Genomic DNA, 24,955 nt, shown 5'->3' with positions numbered 1-24,955 from the left:
TAAATCAAGTGTTTTTCTGAGGGAAGAAACATGTTTCGGAGAGAAAACCAGGAGATTAATGAGACAGTATTCGTATGTCAACTTATAAAATATGGTACCAATTTCTCTTGGCATTTTTCAACACAAACTGAAAGAGGAGAAGAATCCATTAGGAATACAGGACTAGTTTCTAGCTGATTGTGTCAGAGAACATTTTTAGCGGTTCTGTGGTGGCATTCAAACTTCTAGTATCATCAAACCTGGAGAAGGATATGATTGCTGGTATCCTGAATTTACACTAATGTTATGTTGCAGGTGATTTAAATCAGTTCTTTTGGATCAGGAATAAAGCCTGGAGCTTAGATCTAGTTTGAGATCCCAAATTTTTAAACTATCTTCAAAAGCACGAGAGTATTTAGATGTATAGCTGTTCTTATCATGTAAGTTTTATTTTCATGGTAGTGGAAAATGGCTGTGTAAACCTACAACAGCAAACCTGAATGTGAGTTGTAGGGGAAAAGGAAATTTTAACTTTGAGGTGTATCAGATTTTTCCACATATACTCAGCGTATATTTCTAATGTTGATTACAAATTTTTTATTTTAAATTAGACTAAAACCTTTTTAAATAATTCAAAAGCCTCATCTTCTAATTGAAGAACAAATCTTATGACAAAGAATGTATCCATCTAAGTTAAACTTTCCAGTGTGACTGTTGCTTAAGTACAAGCCTATTCATAAATTAATGGGCTGGAAGATATTCAGTCATAGCACAGACTATATAACCTTTAGCAAATCTCTGTGTATGAGATGAAATACCATGCCAAGTGGTTATGTGGCCCGTGCTAACACTTTGTACCTTTCTGACCTTAGACAACGAAGAGAGGCTAGTGATGAACATCCAAGTGCTGAACTGAGAGAGTAGTGACAAGTAAACTCAAAGTGGAGTTTTGACACCCTTCAGAGCTGGGTGGGACTATCATGGAAATGCTAAAGATGCTATTTTACATTTAGAATGGCTTGTTTTGTATTGTAGGTCCCAAAGTGAGTCCACACAGATCACCGTAAATAGGGCATAATTTGTACATTCTTCCTAGACTTGCGGGGGGGGGGGTGGGGGGGGGGTGGGGTGTGTGTGTAGCTCACTTAAGTGGCTCAGAACTGTGTTTCCTAGATGTAATACTCAGAGACTTGGGTTGCTGAAGTGGAAGAAGAGCAGTTATGAATGGAAACATGCAGAAAGGCTTTGTGAAGTTATTCTGTCACAGTATTGTCTACTTTCATCTTCCCAGCTGAAAAAAAAATGGTCCTTTGTTGTGAGGAGTCAAGATCAGAACAGAATTCCACTGAGAGGTGTAAAAATATTATTGTGAAAGAAGCCTGATCCTTACAAATGTGTACATTCAGGGCATCATGGTCAAGCTTGAGTTATTTACTGTAAGACCTGCAAAAGTTAGTGGTTCCCAAGGAGAAGACTTTAACTATGTGCTAAGGTACTATTGTAATACATTCCTGTACCAGTGCCATAAAAATATATGGGAAGAGGATGCTAGAAACTATGTTTAGACCTTAGAAGAAAGATCAGAGGCAGAAATAGGACAGATTGTAATGTGGTGGACTCAACAAAGATCTCCAGTATCTCAATGGACAGACAAGAAAATGTGTTATAGAGGAAGCTTCTGTGGAGCACTGAAGCATCTCACAATAGAAAGGGTTTAATTCCAATTTTAAAAAATATTAAAATAGATTATTTGGAGAATTACATAAAACTAGCAGTCAAGCAATATCAGACAAATAGATATATCAAATGTAGATATCAGCTAGCAAGAACATAGCGAAAATAACAATGTTAAAGGTTTGACATTCATACCTGAATAGCTGCCTTTGAAGATATTGAGAGACTTACTCTTTTAGGCCCATCAAGAAATATTAATCCTTAAAACTTAAAATATGTTAAAGCATACAGTGAATGTTCCTTGTCATTAGGAAGGCATTAGCAAGCCTTTGTTAATAGTACAGTTAAAAAACAATAAAAGTATATTTAGGCACTTAAGAGCCTGATGTAATACAAGTCTAAATGTAGCTTTCCTGGTGGGATGCTCTAAATGGTTTCTGTGGAAAGAGGAGCAGATATGACAAGGTTTTTGCTTCAGGGAAGTTTGACTTCCATCCATTTATAATGCTCTCTCTACAAACAATTATAAAGTCAGTGAAAGAAGATAAGTAAGAAAAAGTACATAATGTGGTAAGACAAAAAATTGACTCTGTTTTCTTTGGTCACAGGTAGCTGCTTCTCTTGCTGGGGTATGGTTTCTTAAAAAGTAAGTAGTGGTGATGATTTATTGAGAGATTGGGGTCTCCTTTATATTGATTTTTGCTATAAATAATTAATAAATTCTGCCACAATTCTATATGGATAGGCACTAGCTTATATTCAATAAAACGGTTCATAGATGGATGATCTAAATACCTCATGTAGGCGGTATCTTAAGCTGATACTTCTTTAAGTGCTAACAACCAAATGGTTTGTGCCTTGTTATTGAGCACATAACACTTTTCCTGGGTCAGGTCACTCCAGAGATGCATGGACTTGATATCCTGAATACACTGTGGTTCACCACTGTCTTTCAGAGGTGCCAGGTGAGACATTTGTTTAGGAACATTTTAAGGGAGCAGTTTCTGTAAGACCCCATTTGTACAATTTCCTCTGCTCACCTATGAAAAATTCCCAGAAGTTGCAGCATCAGGCAGGTGGAGGTTAAAACATACTGAGCAGCCGTATGGCTTTTCCTGGGTTAATGATTTTGATCCCTGTTTTAGTCCTGCAGTGCTAAGTCTGTATGTTTGCATATAGAAAGCATATGGTGACTTAGGTCTGACCTGGAGGAGGAGGGATTTATGTTGATGTCCCCTTACAGTAGGTCACTAAGACCTTTGATTTTTGTAGTACACCTGAAGCATTTTAGTTCCATAACAACTCACTTTTTTCAACACTTAAACTATTTTTTCTGGTTAAAAGAAGTGGATGTGTTTTCCTTGAGTAGGCTACTTTTGGCAGTGATCTACTGGCAGTAGATTTGCAAGAGACTACCAAAGCAGTACATTTTCACAGCAGTTTGGAGAAAACTGTTGGAGGGGTCATAGTTATATTCCAATGGCTTAATTTCTAACTTGGTAAAAACCCTTCATTGCACAATTGCAACTAATTTCACAAATTACTACAAATGCTGATAGGCACCTGAATCACCAAAGGTATCTGAGGAGATGAATAAGCCATTTATTGCCTTGACCCCTGAATATACACAGAGTAACTTTGCCTTAGTGGAACACGGGTTAATTCATAATTTATATTTCATACATACAGGACAATTTAAAAAATGACTGGAAATATATGTAATTAACCATTAACATAGTTTTAAAACAAATGAACATTGCAGTACTATTTGTTTAGTAGAGAAAAAAAAAGAGAAAAAAATGCAATTTCCAGTAATGCATTTATTTTTAATTTCCGTCATACAGGACAGCTTTGAAAGAAAATGCAACACAACCAGAAAACAGTACCTCTGACAAACCTCCTGTGATTGTCACTGACACTAGCGCCTACTACATCATTTATATCTACGTGGGAGTGGCAGATACCCTGCTGGCCATGGGAATCTTCAGAGGTTTGCCCCTTGTGCATACACTTATAACAGTGTCTAAAACTCTTCATCAAAAGATGGTGCACGCAGTTCTTCATGCTCCTATGTCAACATTCAACTCTTGGAAAGCAGGTAACTGAGATGGGAACTGGTTGACTCATGTATGGGTTTCATTTCAATTAAACAGTTTTCATTCTGTTAAAGGATACTGTTGCTTTCCATTTACAATTTCAGTCAAGCTGAATGTTAAAAGTTTGCCACATAAAGTAATTTGAGGATCTTTTAAAAAACCTTGATTGTGTTTTAAGTGTGACATATTTCGGTTGTCAGTTCTGATTCTGAAATATCACCTTGTAAGTTGGAGAAAATTAACTGTTAACTGTTTGAGGCAGTAAAACCAGAATAACTTCTAATGAATAGACTTTGTCTAAAACTGCAGTAGGAAAGATATAGTCAGCTACCTGGTGAGTGACAAGGAGTCAGGTGTGGATGATAAATAGTGCTTTATTCCATGAGTAGTACTAAAATGGCATAAAACATCAGTTAGTGTGAATAATGGTATGCATATTCACATTTGGCTCTGGAGTTGATACAGAGTTCGTTGCATAACTGGTGCAACAAGTTCCATCTCCTGCTGTACATGAAATTCCTATCCCATACCCTTCTTACTGGTGTGTACTGGATTACAGGAGACACTGCTAAACGACAATACAACATAGAGTTTCTCCTTTGTTTTCTCATTATATTCTTAATTCTGTTGTTACCTGGTGATCAGTACAGTAATTCTGCTCAAAAGCTAAGAAACTGGTTTACAAACTCATACAAATGCTGGTGTGCAAATTACCTGTGTACCAGCAGAGCCTGCTGCATAAGCTGTACAGACCTTCTGCTTTGCGCCTCTGTTTCTGTCCTGTGTAATTATGTTTCTTTGTTTTTATTACATTTTCCTGGGTTTTTTACGAGATTCCAAGAACTGAAATGAAAGTTGTGGACCCAAATTCCTCCCTGGGGAAAGAAGCTGTAGCTCCACTAAACTGTAATGGAATTGCTCACACTAGAAAAAATCTTGTGCTTATCCTTAGTATTTTATATTCAGAAAAAGTTGTACTTTTTGTCAAAGTAATAAATGTAGGATTTTTGAGGTGTTAAAATGTTTCACTTTTTTTTTCTTTTTTTTCCTTAATCCATAGGTGGTATGCTTAACAGGTTCTCAAAAGATACGGCAGTACTGGATGACTTACTTCCACTTACAGTATTTGACTTCATTCAGGTTTGTAGAATAGAATTCTAAATTTTGCTGTCTTATAGCACTGTAAAGTTTCAGTCGTATATCATGCAACAGAAATCATGTTAATAAGAAGAAATAACAACTGGAATTAAATTCCTCTTCCTTTTTTTCTGTCTGTATATCTGTTTACATAGCTGCTTATCTTGTAAGTCAACTTCATTGCTTCTTTTTTGAGTACTTGCCTATATGTGTACCTCCACTGTTTGTGCAAACCACTTTCAGTACTCAGGCTCAGAAACATTTTTGCTCTGCAGATCCCTACAGTAGAAGTATCACTGCTGCTGCCCATATTCAACTTCAAAGGTGTAAAGGGAATTCCTTAGTTTCTTTCAGTTATCTTGGCTCAAGATTAATATTTTTTCATGCTATCCTTTGATTGCATTCAGTCATTTTCATGACTTTACCTCCTTAGTCTCTTCTGTTCCCAGTTTGCTAGCATCACCTTTAATTTCCTTCTTCTCTTTTGTTGAATATATTCTTGTTTTTTCTGTTCTTTTATTTTTTGTGAAAACTCTTCCAGGCCTGCCTTATTGGGCATTTTGACCCATGATGATGGGCTTTCAACTCTCAGTTGGGAAGTTCTGCTCTTTTCTTTTTCTTTTTTTTTTTCCCTTCATAAGTTTGCCTGCCTAATTTTGTCTTTTATCAGTCACAACTTCGTGACTTCCCCTGAGCCTCTGGCATTTAAGCTGAGTCTGTCAGGCACTGGGTAACTATTTGTGATGGAGGAGAGCTTTATATGACTCTACTCCTTGGAGGAATTTCACATCCCTAAGAGTTGTAGAATTGTAAACCTTTTATTTTTTGGATGGAAAGGCTTATTTCCAGCATAACTCCTGGGAAACTCCATCCATGCCAAAATCTTGAGTTTGAATGACCTTCCAATTCATCCACACTGAAGAGAACATTGAAGAAATACAGAGATAGAAGCAATTCCAGTGTTTCTCAAGGAAGATGCTCCCCATCCTGCCTATTCTGAGACTTTGTGGCTCTGTGTGGATCCCAGCACCCCCCATTAAGTGTCCCACCACTAGTGCTGCAATGCCAGCTTTTCCTCAGATAGAGCTGGTTCCCAGAACATTTGGAAAGAAAAGAGCAAAAGAGTGCCAGGCCCTTAGTTTGTTTCTACCTTTGTTTAGGAGATATGCAGGCCCAATTTAATCAACCCAAACACTCTGCTGCACAGATTGCCTCTCTCCATCTGTGAGTTTGCTCTGCTTTACAATCCCTACCAACATGATGGTCTGATCGAAACTGAGTCCCTTTCCCTATATCTTTGTTAGTAATTGGTAACTTTGGCTCTTGACTTTAGAGAGGCCAGTGCAGCTTGGCATGAAGAGGTTCAAGGACATTACAGCTCTACTTCATGTCCTGCTGACATCATGAAGATTTGCTGAATGAGTAAACATGGACATTGAGACCTTCTCTGAATCATTAATGTCAACTTCAGTGTGTTCAGGATTCACTACTGTCTTTTCTGGTGTGGCCATTTTGTTTCTGATATTTTGAATCTGCCCTGAGGATATTATACCAAAATTATTTTAGTTAGTCTGTCTCTATATTTCGAACTCTCTACAAGAAACTGACTACTTTTTCATGGTTTCAAGGATAAGGAAAATCCCTAGATTTGGCTTTTCTGTTCTGATGCCTTTCAGAGGCTAATCTATACTCTCATGTCCCATAGGTAGACCTCTATCTCCTCAGTCTCAACTTCAGAGGCTCCCGGACATGCATGAAAAGCTGGTCTGTCTTTCCAGGTTCTTCTGTTGAAGATCATTGAACCCACCTGCTGTCTTGAATGCTTTTTACCAGTCATCCCTTCATAAGACATTTCTTCTGATCCTCCATAGGTTCAGACTTGTTTGGCAGCTTCAGACTTCCATAGACTCTGCTAACGAGCAAAGTCAGATTCCTCTGAAAGATACAGAGAAGTTATACATATGACTTTCTCCTTCTGTGCTGATTATTGCAAAATCACAGAATGGTTGAAGTTGGAAGGAACCTCTGGACCTACGGCCTGGGACCTCTCCAACCGCTCTGCTCAAAGTAGGGTCAGCTAGAGCAGGTTGCTCAGGGCCATGTTGTATTTTGGATATCTCCAAGGGTGGAGACTCCACAGCTTTTCCGAGCAACCTGTTCCAGTGTTTAACCATCCCCACAATAAAAATGCTTTTTCTTATGTTTAAATGGAATTTTGTGCATTTCAACTTGTATACATTGCCTCTTCCCACCGAGTGCCACTGAGAAGAATCTGGCTCAGGATTATTTGCTCCACACCAAATACTTATTGGGATTTATATAAACAGAATATAATTTTTAAACATACATATATAATTTATAAAAATTGTTTGCATATATACACAAATTTATGATTTATATAAACATAATAAATAACATCAGATACTTATACAAAGTGATAAGATCCCCCTAAGCCTTCTTGTAAGGCTAAACAATCCCAGCTCTATCAGCCTGTCCTTGTATGTGAGATACTGCAGTCCCTTTGTCATCTTCAAGACCTTTCACTTGACTCGCTCCAGTACGTCTGTATCTCTCTTGTACCGGAGACAGTCTCACTGGTGCTGAAGAGAGGGGAAAGACCACCTTCCTTGATCTGCTGACAATGCTGCCCTTGCTTGCCTCCCTTGCTGCCTGGGCATATTGCTGCCTTATGGTCCACCAGGACCCCTAAGGCCTTCGCTGCAAAGCTGCTTCCCAGTCAATCATCCTCCTGCCTGTACTGGTGAATGTGGTTATTCCTTCCCAGGTGCAGAGATCTACAGAAAAGTTTAGCTTCTAAATGTACTGGGGTGCCTATATCTGAGTCTTGTGGAGAAGACTTGGTCCCTGCTAGCCTTCAGGTTTTGTTTACATAAATTCATCCTTCTGACTTCTGAGCTTTTCCCAGTAATTTGGTGCAAGATTTTAGAGCTGGTTCTTATTCCCTCTTCTGTGAGAAAGAGCTGATAGATGACTACGGCTAACTCCTTGTTTAGGGACACTGCCTCCTTCTGTCTTGCAGCTGTGGATGTGATGACATAGTTTTTCTTAGGACTTTCATAGATATTAGACATATCAGGGGACCTTCCCATTTAGGGAGCAGGGCTTTTCATCCAGGATGAATGAGGCTTCAGGATGAAAGAGGCCAGTGTTACTATCCAGTCACTGGGTTATACACAGTTGCCCATAAAAGAAAGCAGTATTAACCTTTACATGAATGACAAGAGATAGCAACTGTGATGTTTTCTCTGATTGCTATCTGACCTGCTTGCGTACATCTTGGGTATGAATTGTAGCCAGCTAATGATGGCAGTAGCATTGCCACTAGTTTTAACATCCATCTCAGTCTTCTACCAATGCTTACAGTGGGGTTATCATTTTTTGGAGATTCTTCATGTGACATGCTCATCCCTAGGGTTTAACATAGTCCTACTCAAAAGGTCATAGTGAACTCATTGGACATTTATACCTGTGGTCATGACTGGTTTTCCCTAAATGATAAACCCCCATTGGTAAAACAGATTGGCTGTTGCAGTCTTCGCCACCCTGAACCCTTGCTGAATTGCCGTCTCCAGCAAGCACTGCAACATGTCTCCCCATTTGGCCTCTGTCCCAGGCCTGAAAGCTCAGCACCTGGGATGACCACAGCGTAGCACTGTGACTCTTAACTGGGCTGCATGAGCCCTCTGCTGCCATTCCCTGAGCATATGCCAGTGTAGCTGGCTTGTGTGTTGATTTTTGCTACTGCCCTTTTAGAGAAGGTGTCATCTTCTGTTTGACTTTACACTTATTTTGTGTTCGGAGTTTATGAGATAACACAAATTTTCATGTTCAACTTTTTAGAGAAATAACTATTGGACCAGCAGTGAGAACAATACAGCATCATGGTGGCCTTTGCAAAATTTGAGTAAATGATGGAAACAGGAATTAAAACAGTCACTGTGTGACTGTGTAATCTCAAGTAATGTGAGAGCTGTATAACTTGGCTCAATATCAGTTGAACAGCTCATTTGCTTCTTAACAATTAGAGATACAGAGGTATATAGAGGTCTATAGATATAAGAGGTACTAAATTCTGCAGTTTGAAATAATGAGTAAACACAAACCCATTCTTGCATTGCTATAGACCAGTGCTATAGAGCCTGCACAAGCATAACCCACCTGTGTCACTGTTCTTGTAAGAGAAAGGAGGAAAACAGTGAAAGAAATCTTTAACTAGTTCAGCTGTTACAGTATTTTTTTTCCATAAACTTTGATGCTGCTATTGCATTGCTCAGATTTCTGATGAAAACAAAGGGTAGGAAACCTGGAACACGCTTACCTGCTCAGGAAAGACCTCTGACTTGGAGTACTGGGAATTTGAATCCCTTCTTGAATTTATGTGGATGTAGTAGCAAAAGCACCAACTGCAGTTTTCTTCCTAATGTGAAATTAGCTTTACTTTCCATCTGTTTCATTGCTGACTGGTCATTTGCACTGATGTTTCAATGCAATGTTCATAATTTTGTCCAAATTGCCTGTTTGCAATTGCTTTAGGCTGGTAAGTTTGCAGTTTGAAGTAGTTGTTTAGTGTGAAAGGTAACACCCTGATACAAAGCAGAGCTTTGCTATTCTGTGTACACCGATATACTTGATTTTCATTAGATTTAGGTATGATGCAAAAACAGTCTAAGTGTTTAAGGTTCTTCTAGAGTAAAGACCAAGGCCTGATTTAACTTAATCTGTCTGGAGCTACTGAGGATGAGGTCTTATGAGAATGGTAGTAGTCTTTGGTGGGTTAAATAGATTAACTCTGGAATGATTTTGTTCCTCTTGAGTCATCTGTCACCTTAAAACATCTTTTTTTTCTCCTGAAAATGCTAATTTTTCATACCACAAGTCCTCTTACAACTTATTTCCTGTCTTCTGATCAGGACGAGTAGTAGTGCTAGTTTCATATTTGGGTTACAGTCCTTTCAGCAAGCGACGATGTGCGACTTCCCACTTTTTCTGATGCTCAGAAAAACTGCTTGGCCCAGAACCTGCCAGGAACCTGGCACTCAGGTCCTGACAGTCTGGCACACCTAATCCAGACAAGACAGGGACAGCACCGTTAGGTTTGGGAGGTGGCTGCAGATATTGCAAGTGTCGTTCTTATGACTTTAACTGGAGAGAGAGTGCATAGCTGCCATTGTTTTTGTGTGTCTTCATAGTTTAGAAGCCTGCAATATTGGTTGTACTACAGAAAACACTTCTTCCATCTATTAAAAAAGATGGCAGCTTATTCCAACAGGTTATGGATCTGGTCTCAGTTATTCATAATCTTTTCATGGAGGTTTGTTCTCAGCTGCAAACCCTACTTAGGTTAGCACTTTATGTTTGTTGAAACACTACGTAGTTGCCATGGGAAGGAGATTCATCACCAATCTCTAGTTTATAAAATGACAAGTTTACTATATCAATAGTATTTTTCTTTCATTCTACAGTTAATACTCATTGTGATTGGCGCTATAACAGTAGTCTCAATATTACAACCCTACATCTTCCTGGCATCAGTGCCTGTGATAGCAGCCTTTATTGTGTTAAGGGCATACTTCCTCCACACTTCTCAGCAGCTGAAACAACTGGAATCTGAAGGTAGGATCAGCAAAATTGGTAGACTTCTAAATCCCCGACAAATCAATTGAGAAGTGATTCACCCTTTCACCTCTTCTTTGCCTTTTCTCTTGCAAGATGCCATTGTCTCTGGGAGCAGAACATGTATCTCCTTAAAGCCAGTGCTGTTACTGATGCAGCCAATACCAAGCGCTCTGCTGCCAAAGAGCAATGGAGAAGATCTTTTTAAAGCTGGGCTTTATCACCATTGCAGCTGAAAACAAATAAAGTCCTGATGTACAGTTTTCTTGAGAGTAAACATAACTTGAAAAATTTTGGTCAGTCTTGGTATGTTCTCTATGAGTTTGTTTCTTTATAAGAAAAATTTAGAATGGATATATCTTGATAACAAAGAATTCTTATTTCTGAATAAGTTATTTGACTAAATTTCCTTCCTCTCCCCCATTAAGAGACTAACATGTTCCCAATAAAATGGAAAACCTCATTCTGAAGTGTGGGTTTGCAGATCAGGCACTGTGGCCTGGCTTTACAACAAACTGGCAGATCATCAGCAAATCAATCCTGAATCTTAAACACTGATGATCATCTTTACTTAAGTGTAATTCTGAAGTTCCTCAGATCTAAATCTAAACTTCTTTGATGTTTACAGGGATGCAGCAATGGTGCACCACTTTTTATGTAATGCAAGATCTGCATAAAATTACCATGTCAGTACAGTGGAATCCAGAGCATTAAAAAGTACTCTGTTTGTGCTAAAAAAACTTCACTTGATGGAGTTATCAGAATTGCAGGAATTCGTTTTGGCTGGGGAGGAGCCGCCTTTCTCTTGTGGCATCTTACAGCAGGCCAGAAGCTTCCCCAAGTAGTATGCTAACTATGAAGAATTCATGTGATCCCTTCCTGGCAATACACTGAATGGAATTTCAACCCATTCATGCAAAGACTGTTGTATATCCTGTGCTAGAATTACTTCAGTCGTGTACTCCAACAACTTATGTAAATTAAACACTGACAATAGTTATACTGCTGTGAGTTAGGGTATAGGGCTGTGTATTAGCATTATATCAAAGGTATTTTCTTATGAGTGTTTATGATGTTTCTAATTTAAACACTTTACAGCTCGGAGTCCAATATTCACCCATCTTGTTACAAGCTTAAAAGGGTTGTGGACACTGAGAGCTTTTGGGCGGCAGCCGTATTTTGAGACCTTATTTCACAAAGCCCTGAACCTACACACGGCAAACTGGTTCCTCTACTTGTCAACGCTGCGCTGGTTCCAGATGAGGATAGAAATGATTTTTGTTGTCTTTTTTGTTGCTGTGGCGTTCATCTCCGTCATAACTACAGGTACGGTAACTTTACTGAAATAATGAAATGGAAGTCTTCTGCTTCTGTTTAACAGTTCAACTTTAGAAACTTCTGAGGAAAAGAAACCATTGCAAAATTTAGCATGTATTGGAGTGACTGATTTAAGTATGTCATAATAGTAAACACAATTTAATTAAAACAGAAGTTACACCATTATTATCTGCAATCTGATGTTTAATGTAACCACGTTGGTGTACTGAAAAGCTTGGATGTTGATTATCATCAGTATAGATCAAAGTTTTTACTAAATAGAGGTGAATGTTCCTCTCATTTGCAAATGTCTAAGACATGCAAAGTTTTAGCGATCTTTTAAAGCCACACCAATAGCAGAAAGTTGTTAGCTGTGGTGTTTCAGTTAGATAAGAGTAATTTCACAGATTCACATGTGTTGGAAAAAGGAAATTGAAATCAAGATTGCAGAGGCCTGGTTCTGTTCACAGCTTAAGTATCAAGATTGAATTTTTTCCTCTACCAAACTAAGATCACAGTTTCTAGTGAATTCAGTGTGAAAGCCAGGTGTTTAACTGATGATTAAGCTCTCAGTCCTTTGTGTAATTAAAAAAATCCATGTTTTCTCCATGAAACAAAAAGAGGAGAGAATGTGAATATGTATTTTAAGATACACATGCTAATTTTCTGATTTCTATTGGATTTTTATTTGCATATAAAATGAACATGTTTTTCTTTCTGCAGGTGATGGACCAGCTGGAGTTGGCATTATTCTTACTTTAGCTATGAACATCATGGGAACCTTACAGTGGGCCGTAAACTCAAGCATAGATGTGGATAGTTTGGTAAGCATAAAATGCAATGTGCTGTGCTTTCTTTTGAGGAATTGCCTTATTTTGTTGATTATGGGTGTTCAGTGAGTTATTTTCAGAGTTGGGTATCAGGCAGATGTGTCAGAAAAGTTCCTCTCATAACTTTCATAGCAACCTACTGGCTTTGACACGGCACAAACTGAGGTTTTTATGATCAAAATTTTCCCGGACTAGAATAGGCAACAGCAAATAATTGCATTTGAGGATTCAGATTGCAGATGTAGCAGTGACGGGAAAACTTCAAAAAGGCTTGGAGTTGTTTTGTTATGATTATATACCTTAGCAAGGTATATAATAAACTGTACTTGTTCTACTTAAGGGCTTTGCACAGCAGATCACGGTGGATGTTTTTAAACTCCTTCCACGCAGAATCAATAGTGATTTAAAAATCTGTCCTAGACTTCCCTGGGGGTCTTTTCCTGGTTTTGTGTAAAATAACCGCTGAGGTAAGGCTTTGGACTTGTCCATGTTTACCCCTTTAATTTGCGTAGTTAATCCATTACTTAGGATTGGCTTTAAAACAGACTATTTCACAAGGTTAACTCATCATCACCTATTTGTTGAGATATGAGAAGCAGACAGGAAACTCATAAAAGAATATGTTTGTTCTTGCAGTTAAATGTATGAAAGTTTTGGATGTTATTTTTAAATGTAATAGTTACTTCTTTGCTTACACTTCAGGCATACTAGGATTTATTTTAGACAGAATTCTTGTAACAAAATACAGGAGTCTCATAAACCAAAAAAAATTTCTGAGAAAAAAAAAATCTCCCATATCCAGTCATACCCTCTCTGAACCCTAAATTAGCTTCTCAAGCCAACCATTTCAGTATTGGAAAGCAAACAGCTTTTACAGCAGATCTTGGAGACCATTAAATCCTGATTAGCTGAAATGAGTTGTCATTTAAAAAAAAATAATTGGTGCAGATGATGACAGTGAAGGAATATTTGCCAGTTCGACATACATTTTTTAAATAAGTGATTCAACCAGCCTCATCCTGAAGGAAATCCTTAAGAGCTCCAAAACTGGGAATTAACCACTTACAACATCTAATCTCTTGTTTACGCATGTGACTGGTGATAGTCCAGAAAGCTGACTACTGTTCAGGGACACTTTTTTTCCCTATCCACCAATTGTTTTATGCTGACTCTTTCTTTGCCTGTTAGAACAGCCTGTCTTGAAAGGCAGGCACTTTGCAAAAGGGCTTCTTTGCTGTAACTGCAAGACACACCGAACAGCAGTTGTGTGACTGATAATGAAGTAAAACATGCCGTTGGTAAGGCACGACAGCGACAACAACGTTCAATCAGCTCTCATTTGTAAACTCCATCTTATCCCTGTAAGGCATAATGTGATCATTTTAAGTATAACATTCTGTATGAGAATCATGTGAACAGATTATATGGCTTAATACGAACTGAAGGTGTTTCACAAGAGCAACAGAAAGTCTTACTGTAGGATTCAGAGGGTGCTGTACGCATTAGTGCTTTAATAAAGAATAACTTCCCCCTTTTTAAAATACATTGATGTTAAAATGTTATATATTAGTAGCAATAAGGAAGTAACTCCCTTTCCCCTGAAAAGAAAGTCCCAAGTTGCCTTTGATGTTTGTGAGTACTTTTCTCTATATTAAGACAAACTACTGTACTGGAGCACTGGTTATATTATATTAATGATAGCCTTTCTAAGGTGTATCAGTTTATAGGTGGATCCTCTGGACTTCTTTTGGTAGTGGATAATTCCTCACCCCCATCCTATGGATTTTTAGGTATCCCAGATGACTAATATATATTGCTGGCAGGATGGTTTTCCTGACATTCAAAAGCTGCTTCTGTGCACAAGCAAGTAAGAATAGCTTCATGGTTTCAAGATAATGAAACTGCTCCACTGGGTGATGCAGATGTATTGTTTCCCGTTCTTTGTATTCTTTAAATTTAGCACTTCCCTCTTTAAAGACTTTCACAATTATTTGGTTACAGATGTCCTGCAAAGGCTTGCATGCGTGCCTGACTTAGTACTCTATTTGGTTATACTCTATTTTTCTCTCAAGGGGTGTTTTGGAGCTCCCCACAGGACCAGATTGGCTAGAACTGACACATCTCCATGTGTCTCCAGTTACAGATATGCACACACCGCTCTAGGTGACGTTACTCTTGCCCTTCCTTGAGCAGCTGTGATACCCATGTCTACAAGCCTGTACACAAGCATGCCTGAGTGTATAGCACATTTGTAGGTGGCAGTCTTTGGTTGTCAGATAAGCTGGAGTTTTCTGCAAGTGGTTGAAGCCCATGTCTGAAGGCACAGCTGCTGCAATTAGTACAAAATATTAAGCTTGTGCTGAGTTGTTTTACAAGATATGCAAGGTATGGGACATCAGTGAAATAAATGCAAGCAAAAGGAAAGGGAGGCAGGAGAACAGGGAAGCAGGATCACGTGAAGAAGGAAAAAATGTACCGGAAGAAATACTGGCCAAGCAGATGGGTAGGTGGCAAATTTGACTTTATTCCACACAATCTCCTTCTTGAGCTTTCTGTGACACTGGCTTACACATTGAAGAAACCTGAATTTCTATGTTGGTTTTTATTTTACATACACAGATATTCTCTTTGAAGCAATTTCTGTTGAACTGTTTTGGCTTTAACTGAAAAGTCCCCATTGTCTTTTAATACCCCATAATGGTTTTGGCATTTCATTCTCGACCGCCCTGATACTTTATCTGGTCTGTTTTGTTTTTTTTTTTAAAAAAAAACCCATATGTGGTCACTCTGTCAGCTATCCATTGTTTCATTTAAAGCTATCAGTTAGGCTAGATTTATCTTTTCACTTTTATAATTTCTGCTAATATCCTTTTAGCTGGTTTTCAGTCTTTTTCTTATCCCTCCAGGCAGTCTTGTAGTATTTTTAATTTTTTTCCTTCATAAGGAAATAGAAAATAAGTTTTCCAGTAAGTGCTGCTTTCACAGATAAGCATTGGCTAGTCCCAGTGGACTGTTTTAATGCTTTATAACCTCCTCCTTCACTGATGTGTATCCTGCAGTAGCAGCGCTATAACTGGGAAGGACAATTCCTTTTATCAGGGAAAGAGAAAATGCCATGCATTTACTGTTGCCAAGTTTACTTATGTAAGGAGATATAAAAAGAATCCCCCAAAGAGATACTAAAACCACATTTGCTAAACCTCACAGTGCCCCACCCTGTACATCAGGGATGCTGAAGAATTAAAGTAGTACATGGTAGAGAAGAGGACCAAAGGAAAAATTAGGACTGTGAAAAATAGTGGTGCTTTTACAGCTGGTTTTCGTGCTTTTATTTTCCCATGCCATTTCACCCCTTCAGTTGTTTTTTTGTTTTTAACTAGAACATGATCTTAATAAGCTTTTTACCTCTGTCAGCAGAAAACCTGAGAACACTGTCCATTTCCAAAGTTTAAATAGACTAAATACTTGACTGTAAAATCTGCATCAGGATGACAGTTCTCAAAGTGAGGTGTTGGTCGTCTGGAGGGGAACAGAATCAAGAAAAATCTGTTATAACATTTCCTTTTCTGCCTGCAAAGCAGTGTGAGAAACAGCAAAAAAATCAGTACAAGTTTGACATGAACTAAGTATTTCATTTTTACAGTTTGGAAGAGGAGTATATGTCCTAGTGCACCCAAAATGTAACAGCAGAAGATGTGAAACCTCAGTAAAACCGTATGGTCCGCCTGCATTGACACAGTTTTTGCAGTGACTTAATGCACAGGGTTTTCTTACAACATGAGCCATTGGACCAACCTCTCATAGGATCTCTCAGCTGCACACTGCACTTTCCAGACAGGATGTTTTTGAGGAGGTGGTGTCTTGCAACATGGTCGTTGAATACTGTATGTGTCTGGTCTGGAGAGGATAACTGCTCTCTTTCTAGCAGAAGAGAACATAGGCCCTGATGAAATTAATCGTATTAGATTACTTGTAAAAGAATTACATCTTCCGCTTTCTGGAAATATACATTACATAATTATATTATGAATTCTCCTTCAACATTAAGAAGAGTTTAAGTGATATTAATGAGAAAGTAAATTAAAAAATTTGCAATGTTATTAAAATCTCAGTAAAATACAATTAGGCAAGGCTAAAAATAGTGTATTATGCTGTAGACATTTTTAGATGAAAGTAGTAAATATAGTCCTTTGTTCTAAAGCATTAGTTAGAGAATGTGAATATAGCAGGCACACTGCTGATGGGAATAATGGCTAAGAAACTTGCTGTCACCTACACTATACCTGTCATTATGAATGACAGAAGATTGCTACCTGTGAAAGGAAGAATGGATATCTTTGTAAAATGTTACTGACATTTATGCTACATTCTGCCCAGATCTAAATCATAATGCAAATTGCAGAACCAGGAAAGCATCCTTCTGAATTGATTTAAAGTATTAAGCTGTCTAAAATATCTGCATATGTGATGTGACTGATAAATCTGTCAGGGAAGCTGGGACAGAGATGAAATTTTCCATTGTAAGGGAAGGCTCTTTGTCCAGCTGGCTTTGTAGCAGATTTTAGCTAGTGTGTAATGGTAGGATCTCTTGGGCAATTATAGGGAATCCCTGCCTGTACAAAAGTTCACAGCTCTTGATGAAGCAAAGAAAGACCTTCATTTCTGAAGCGGCAATATTTCTAAAAATACAAGATTTCTGAAAACAAACGTACATCAAACACCAATTAAAATAAATGCATGGTGCTTATTGTGGGGATTTACTAAAGACAGTCAGGGGAAGAAAACTGTCAGTCTGATACAAGGTCTTCCTGTTTGTATCACCAAAATGAGATGACATTCATATATCAACGTGATGATGACCATGCCTTTCCATCTTGCAGAGGGGTTGACATGGAAATTGTAATTGATAGGCTTGGGTGTTAGCACGCTTTTCAAAACTTCTGTCACAGTTGTGTTTCAAGATGGTGAGATGTAAGCAATTACCCCAGTATTTCCTTGCAATATATATATATTTGCTTCCACATGGAAAATCCACCTAACAGTATTTCAATCTGCATCAAAAAGGAGGAAGGAATGGTAATATATTAAGTAGAACCATTTTGCAGAAGAAATTACAAAAGCAGTTTAACAAGGTCAAAGATGTACAAAGGGTTTTCAATAATGCCACTGAAGAGATATATTACTGGGAATACAGATTAGAGAACAAATGCTAATAATAAGGCCCAGATACTCCTGGATGCAGTAGCTATGAAGGTATCTCTCTGTTTATTTATTTATTTTGCCAAATAATTTCTGACCAATAAGAATTGACACTATCTTATAGTTTACTCTTGTTGTTTACAAAGATCAAATTTTCATAAAATGAGGAATCTAGTTAATTAAGTTAGTTGCACTAAGGTGCTTAGGGACCTGAATGTAGACTAAGGCCACTTCTTCAAGTGAGGGGCTGAAATTTTTCCTCCTTAGCAGGAGAAAAACAGTAGGAAATTTTGGAGACTCTAGGACTACCAGGACGAACAACATTTTCGAAAAGTATATCATTAGTGACAGCCTCTACAGATGGATTAGTTAACCAAAACAAGCTACACGTTGGAGGTCAAGAAGCAGATAGAGAAGAGAGATTTGACAAAATCAGAGTTAGACTTGCAAATGGCCCAAATTCTGGATGAATACTTGATCTCAGTTTTAAGTAAAAGGACAGTGTTTAATCTGGGGAGTTGAAAGTGAAGCAGAAGGTAGAAATGGGATTTACAGTAACTGAGGTGGAAATTATATGCAAAAACCAGCCTACCTGTAGGCATGTAACTGAAGCTCCTAAGTTAGAATCCTGGTCTCCCTAAATTTCCTGTACAGTCTGTGGAGGGACACATACACCACCTGTGACTCAGTCCATCTAAAATCAGAGTCTTCAACTAAACGTGATTGGGCTCTGCAGTGGAGCATTTCAGTTAAACCTGTGAAACTGCGCTGAAACAATGCTGCCCCATGCATGCAGACCGGGTGGGACCAGACATCCCATCCTATGGTTCAGGAAGAATTGGCTGAGAAGATGGAGATCTGGTAATGGCCACTTCAAATTAATCCACCAGGCTGGCAGTGGTGGTGGCAGGTGATCGAATAACAACTGTCACTTTTGGTTAACAAGGAGAAATGGGAAGTCATTGATGCCACCATCAGTTTGTCAGTCTGATGGCAGCAGCTTTTAGAAACTAATTTGAAGAAATAATCAAAGACGCAGTGCTTACAGAGTGAATTCACTCAGGTTTGCCAACATTAGGGTTGCATCAGACTAACCTGATAACTGTATTCAATTATTTATTATCTAGACAAAAGCAAGGTAGTAGTTCTTATTTGTCTTCAGGAAAGCACTGGCTGTGGCTCCGTTTCAGAAACTATATAAATGAAGGAGATTGGGATTATTACAAGAACTGTAAACTAGTTAATGAGTTGGACAGAAAGGAACTGGCATTAAGCTGTAAGTATTAAGCTGTAGGGAGGCTACTCAACAAAGATTAGATTTGTGACTGAGCTCGTTTTAATCTTTTTTTAATGCTCTCAACAAAGAAAAAAAAAAATTGTGTTGATGAAATCTGCCAAAGGCACAAAGCTGAAAGGCAATGTTAGCATGAAGGATGCTGGGAGCTGAAAGATATTAGGTGACCTCAAATGGCTGATATAAAATAGATTTCAGTAGCCAAAATGTAGGCTTGAATTTAGAGACTGCTAAGAATAACCTCTGTTGTAAGTAAGGATCTCCTTGGTTAGAAATAGCTAAGATGGAGGAAAGCTTGATTAACCACTGCTTGATCAGAGGGTGACTATAAGATGTGACTGCGAAGAAAGAGAATATGATCCTAGGATGTGTTAACTGAGATATTCCTAATATAGATAGGAAAGTATCAATGCATTTGTACAATGTCCTTGTGAAACATCATCCAAAATGCTGTGTACATTCTGGTCAGACAGGAAAGATTAATTTGAACTGGGATGTTTGGAGAAGGAGAACATATGTTAAGAAAGAGGCTTAAACCTGGATTTGTTTTTTAGTCCTGAAGAACAAAGGGTGACTGGAACTAAGGTAGCCCTCCATAAATTAATGGGGAAATCAGCTAGGAAAAAGAACTATTTAGAATTTAAAATTAGTTAATTTAAAAGAATAAACTGGTCCATAGACTTAAAAATATGTTTTCTGACCATCTGAGCAGTGAAGTTCTGGTGAAGGAGATGAATTAACTATTTATTAATTGACTCTTGACCCATTTAAGAAAAATAAAAAATATCAAAAGGATACCTTCTAGTCCCATGCTCCTTTGAAAATTCAACAAGACTGATACTAGTAACTTCTGTCTCAAGTTCATGCAGTACAGGACTTGATTATTTCACCTAATATATATAATTACAGATATAAAATTAATTGTCATGGAACTTCCTACTATTTTTTTGTTAAAAACTATAGATAATTTCTCATAAATACTCAGTTGTTAATGTCTGATAATTGTTCTGCTTTACTTACTTGATGCTACTGCTTTACATCTTTCAAATCCCACACAGTCTGCTGGTCTTTGTAGATCAATCGTTATTCAAGGAACTTCAGTTTTTGGGTTGGGCAACCCCATACAGGAGGAAGGGGTTGAAGACTCCAAGATTGCTTTTGTGATCATACTTTGTTTTCATAAATACAGGTCATCTACAGTTTTCAAAATACATTTTTAAAGGTAGAAAGATCTATTGTGTCCATTTAAAAAGGAAGCGAGTGGAGTCACATTTTGGACCAATGTCAGTTGTACAAGAGCAATAGAATCTAGAGCTCTATACAAGAAATATCCTACCTTTGAAAATTATATCATGGTATAGCTTACACAAAAAAGAGACTCACTGTTCTGGCTAGGAATTAGGAATATTTTTTTTCATTTGCTTTGATAGCTAAGTATTAATTACAATTAGAATACTGTTTGTTTTGATGCCTAGATGCGGTCTGTCGGACGAATATTTAAATTCATTGACATGCCAACAGAAGAGATGAAAAACATCAAGCCACAGAAGAATAACCAGCTTTCAGATGCCCTTGTAATTAAAAACAGGCATGCGAAGGAGGAGAAGAACTGGCCATCTGGGGGCCAAATGACTGTGAAGGACCTTACAGCCAAATATGGTGAAGGAGGAGCTGCTGTGTTAGAAAACATTTCCTTTTCAATAAGTTCAGGGCAGAGGGTGAGACACTGTTTTGTTGTCTTTGATCTGACTTCTATTAAGCTTAACTATGGAAGTGTCATTATAAACCTATTCATTGACTAAAGAGTAGGTTCAGTTCAGTAAGGTTTTGTAAATGAAATTGTCGCAAAACAAAGTAATCATCTAAAGCACCGGAAGAACAGAAATGTTTTAGGTCTCTTCTTAAAAAGAGCTCATCTGTAGGTTTATTGGCTACAAACAAAAAAAGGCAAGGAAAATCTGCCTCAGTAATCCTAGAAATCTTGAGGCTATTTATACCTCAGTGAATCACAGTGGGGATGTTTGCTGGCCATGAGGAGCAGAATATACCAATAAAATACGTATGCAGCAGTTCCTGTATATGTATGAGTTGTATTCCTGTGCCTGAAGTCATCCACCTCCTCCTCCTAGGGAGAGGGAAGCTTGCTGGTGAGCGCAGGTGCTGAGGGCAGCCTGACCCAGGTGGAGCAGGGCATGAAAGAATACTGGCCGCTGTGCCAAGGGTAACGCACCGCTGGCTCTGGCGGCTGGAGGGTGGAGGTGCCGTCTCGCCCATTCGATGAGGGCTCTACGCCACCCCGAATTATTATATAACAAACTATAAACAGCTCTATTCTTTAGAAGATTGACAAACCTCTAACTAATCTTCATGCGTGTTTAGGGTTGCGTTCAAGAAAAAGCTTTAGTTTTGGAACAGCAATTAGGCAGAAGTTTAACACTTTGCTTTAAGTTCATGCTGAAGGACCATCCTTGGTGGGGTGGGAAGAAAGGCTCGCACCATTTCCTGAGCTGGAGCCATACAGATGAAGAGGAGATTTTAACTCTCCCACGTAGATGAGAAAACAGGTTCAGTGACAGCTCCTTGGCCGTGCCACAAGGCAGCTTTTTGCTCCTAGTTTGGATAGCACCCATCTCTGCCAGCTTTGGTAGGTCTGTCTTGGTTTACATGAACTGAATGTTTCATCTACCAAGTTTGAGGGCACCAAAATTTTGAAACTGGGGGTCTGACTTCCTGTAGCACCATCCCAAAACCACTCTGCCTTCAGAAGAGAGGCACCTGTGATTCCTGGAGCGTGGAGGTACAGGTGCCGCTGCAGTCTGGTGGATTTACTTCCTGGAAAATCCCTTGAAGCAATGGAGTATGGAAAATGAAAGATACTTTTGTACTGTTCAGAGAGGGGGCCGAGCAATTAAAACAAAGGTCCTTTTTTCAATGGCTATGGTTTAGGAACTCAATCCAATTTCTGTGATGAACCCTGGACTCAGAGGCAGCATTTCCAGAATTGGAGAGTGCTCCTTAAATTGGAGAGGATTTGTCTCTGCCCTGTAGAGAAGCACATGTAAAACAAGCAGGGAAGGGGAGAGCTCTCCTTTGCTGAGAGGGTCAAATAGAATAGAATAGAATAGACAATTTCAGTTGGAAGGGACCTACAATGATCATCTAGTCCAACTGCCTGACCACTTCAGGGCTGACCAAGAGCTAAAGCATGTTATGACAGGCATTGCCCAAATGCCTCTTAAACACTGACAGGCTTGGGGCATCAACCACCTCTCTAGGAAGCCTGTTCCAGTGTTTGACCACCCTCGCGGTAAAGAAATACTTCCTAATGTCCCGTCTAAACCTCCTCTGGTGCAGCTTTGAACCATTCCCACATGTCCTATTACTGGATACCAGAGAGAAGAGATCAGCACCTCCCTCTCCACTTCCTCTCCTCAGGAAGCTGTAGAGAGCAATGAGGTCGCCCCTCAGCCCCCTTTTCTCCAAACTAGACAAGCCCAAAGTCCTTAGCTGCTCCTCATAGGACATTCCTTCCAGCCCTTTCACCAGCTTTGTTGCCTTCCTCTGGACACATTCAAGGACCTTCACACCCTTCTTAAATTATGAGGCCCAGAACTGCACACAGTACTCCACGTGAGGCCACACCGATACTGAATACAGAGGGATCATCACCTCTTTTGACCGGCTGGTTATGCTGTGTTTGATGCACCCCAGGATGCAGTTTGCCCTCTTGGCTGCCAGGGCACACTGCTGACTCGTGTTGAGCCTGCTGTCAACCAGCCCCCCAGACCCCTTTCTGCAGGGCTGCTCTCCAGCCAGTCCTCTCCCAGTTTATACCGGTGCCCAGCGTTACTCTGTCCTAGGTGCAGAATCCAGCATTTCAACTTGCTAAATTTCATCCCACTAATCATTGCCCAATGCTCCAATCTATCTAGAACCCTCTGCAAGGCAACTTGTCCCTCAAGAGAGTTCAGCAGTACCTCCCAGTTTGGTATCATCAGCAAACTTGCTAATGGTGTATTCAACTCCTGCATCCAGATTGTTGATGAAGATATTGAACAGACCTGGCCCTAGAATTGAACCCTGAGGAGCACCGCTGGTGACCGGTCGCCAGCCAGCTGTAGCACCGGTCTCTACAACCCTTTGAACCCTGCCCTTCAGCCAGTTCTTCACCCAGTGCACTGTGAATATGCTGATCCCACAGTTGGACAACTTGTCCAGAAGGATGCTGTGAGGGACAGTATCAAAAGCCTTACTAAAATCCAGAGAAACTATATCCCCTGCCTTCCCTTCCTCCACTAGGCAGGTGACCTTATCATAGAAGGATATCAAATTAGTTAAACAGGACTTTCCCTTTGTGCGCCTGTGTTGACTGTGCCTGATGATTGCATTATTCTTTAAATGCCTTCAATAGTACACAGTATGATCTTCTTCATAATTTTTCCAGGAACTGAGGTTAGACTAACAGAACTGTAGTTTCCTGAGTCTTCCCTCATGCCCTTTTTGTAGGTTGGAATATAAATCTACCCAATCAATAGACTGGGTCGGTGCAACACAGCGCAGACTGCTCATCTGGTTTGGAGGCCTGAGACACTGTTACAAAAAGGATGCCAGGCAGCAGGAAGAATCCCCTTCTTCACCTTCACACATACATTGTCACCCTACAAAAGCAGCCCACTCTCAGGACATCATTAGCTGTGTAAAACCCAGCTGTTGGAAAAGGCAGAATCTCAGCTTTTGCTTGTGGTTACTGCAGATACTGCTCATTCCAGCAATAGGTCAGTGCAATTCCACAAGGGAAACACAACATTTAAAAACCCCCCTGCGTATTATGTTTCTTCCCACCTAACAGGTACGGAAAGGCAGCACCAGCTGGGCAGGCTGAGGACTTGCATTGCTGCTTGGGGGTGGTGTGTGCTGTGACCACTGCCTCAGGTCCAAGCTATCTCACTACAAATTCATGGTCTGATCAGAGTTAGGCCCTCTATTTTCAATTTTATGGAAGTGGAGTAGCATAGTATTGTGATTCAAGTGCACTCCCGACTTGGTTTTTGTCTGCTGGATTGGGTTTTGCTGAAGAGGTCTTCATAGCAAGAAATGGGAAAGGCACAAAGAGATGGACTAATCAGTATAAGATAATATATAAGCAAATTTCTGTTCTTCAGCTAAGGGTAGACTAACAGATTTTTCATCTTAGTTAATTCTAACAAAACCAAACAGAGTCTGACCCAGTGTTTCATTCACCCTCTGCTGTAGGCTTTTATGATTCCCAAATGAACAACATTCACTATCCCGTTGAGATCCATTTGGATTGTTCTCCACTGCTGAGATCTCTAAGTGTTTCTGCCTTGGTCTGTGGTTAATATCTGAGCAGAATTAAGTGTTTGCTTTTATGATTTGCATTGCAGGTGGGCCTTTTAGGAAGAACTGGTTCAGGAAAAAGCACTTTACTTTTTGCATTTTTAAGACTGCTGAATACAGAAGGGGATATCCAGATTGATGGAGTCTCCTGGAACATGGTCAGTGTGCAGCAATGGAGAAAGGCATTTGGAGTGATTCCTCAGGTAATGTGATTATTATACATTTGTGTGCCTTTATTTTCATTGGTTCTATATCCATATGTGCATAGTTACCTTCAAGCTGGGAGTTAGTTGCTTTATGCTGAGAAACAGAAAAAAAATGCAAAGATTTTGTGAAAAGGGGAGTGGTGTGGATGGATGGATGCAATGATTCACAGCAAACTCTACTTTTTGAGGGTTTTTCTGCCACCCACACAAGAACTCTTCTATAAATGGGAA

At 39.2% G+C, this 24,955-nt stretch overlaps 1 protein-coding gene across 1 annotated transcript in view; it reads left to right on the top strand.

The window, feature by feature from the left end:
• Positions 1-24,955, top strand: part of CFTR (CF transmembrane conductance regulator) — an 89,436-nt gene that overhangs the window by 51,248 nt on the left and 13,233 nt on the right. Inside the window, exons 16-23 of the mRNA XM_059817050.1 lie at positions 2,262-2,299; positions 3,498-3,751; positions 4,810-4,889; positions 10,370-10,520; positions 11,619-11,846; positions 12,561-12,661; positions 20,636-20,878; positions 24,566-24,721. Of these exons, the coding sequence (XP_059673033.1) occupies positions 2,262-2,299; positions 3,498-3,751; positions 4,810-4,889; positions 10,370-10,520; positions 11,619-11,846; positions 12,561-12,661; positions 20,636-20,878; positions 24,566-24,721 (1,251 nt within the window). The remainder of the gene's footprint in view (positions 1-2,261; positions 2,300-3,497; positions 3,752-4,809; positions 4,890-10,369; positions 10,521-11,618; positions 11,847-12,560; positions 12,662-20,635; positions 20,879-24,565; positions 24,722-24,955) is intronic.

The sequence above is a fragment of the Gavia stellata genome, chromosome 4 (genome assembly GCF_030936135.1).
Source record: "Gavia stellata isolate bGavSte3 chromosome 4, bGavSte3.hap2, whole genome shotgun sequence".
NCBI lineage: Eukaryota > Metazoa > Chordata > Aves > Gaviiformes > Gaviidae > Gavia > Gavia stellata.
This window is presented reverse-complemented; position numbering and strand designations above follow the sequence as displayed.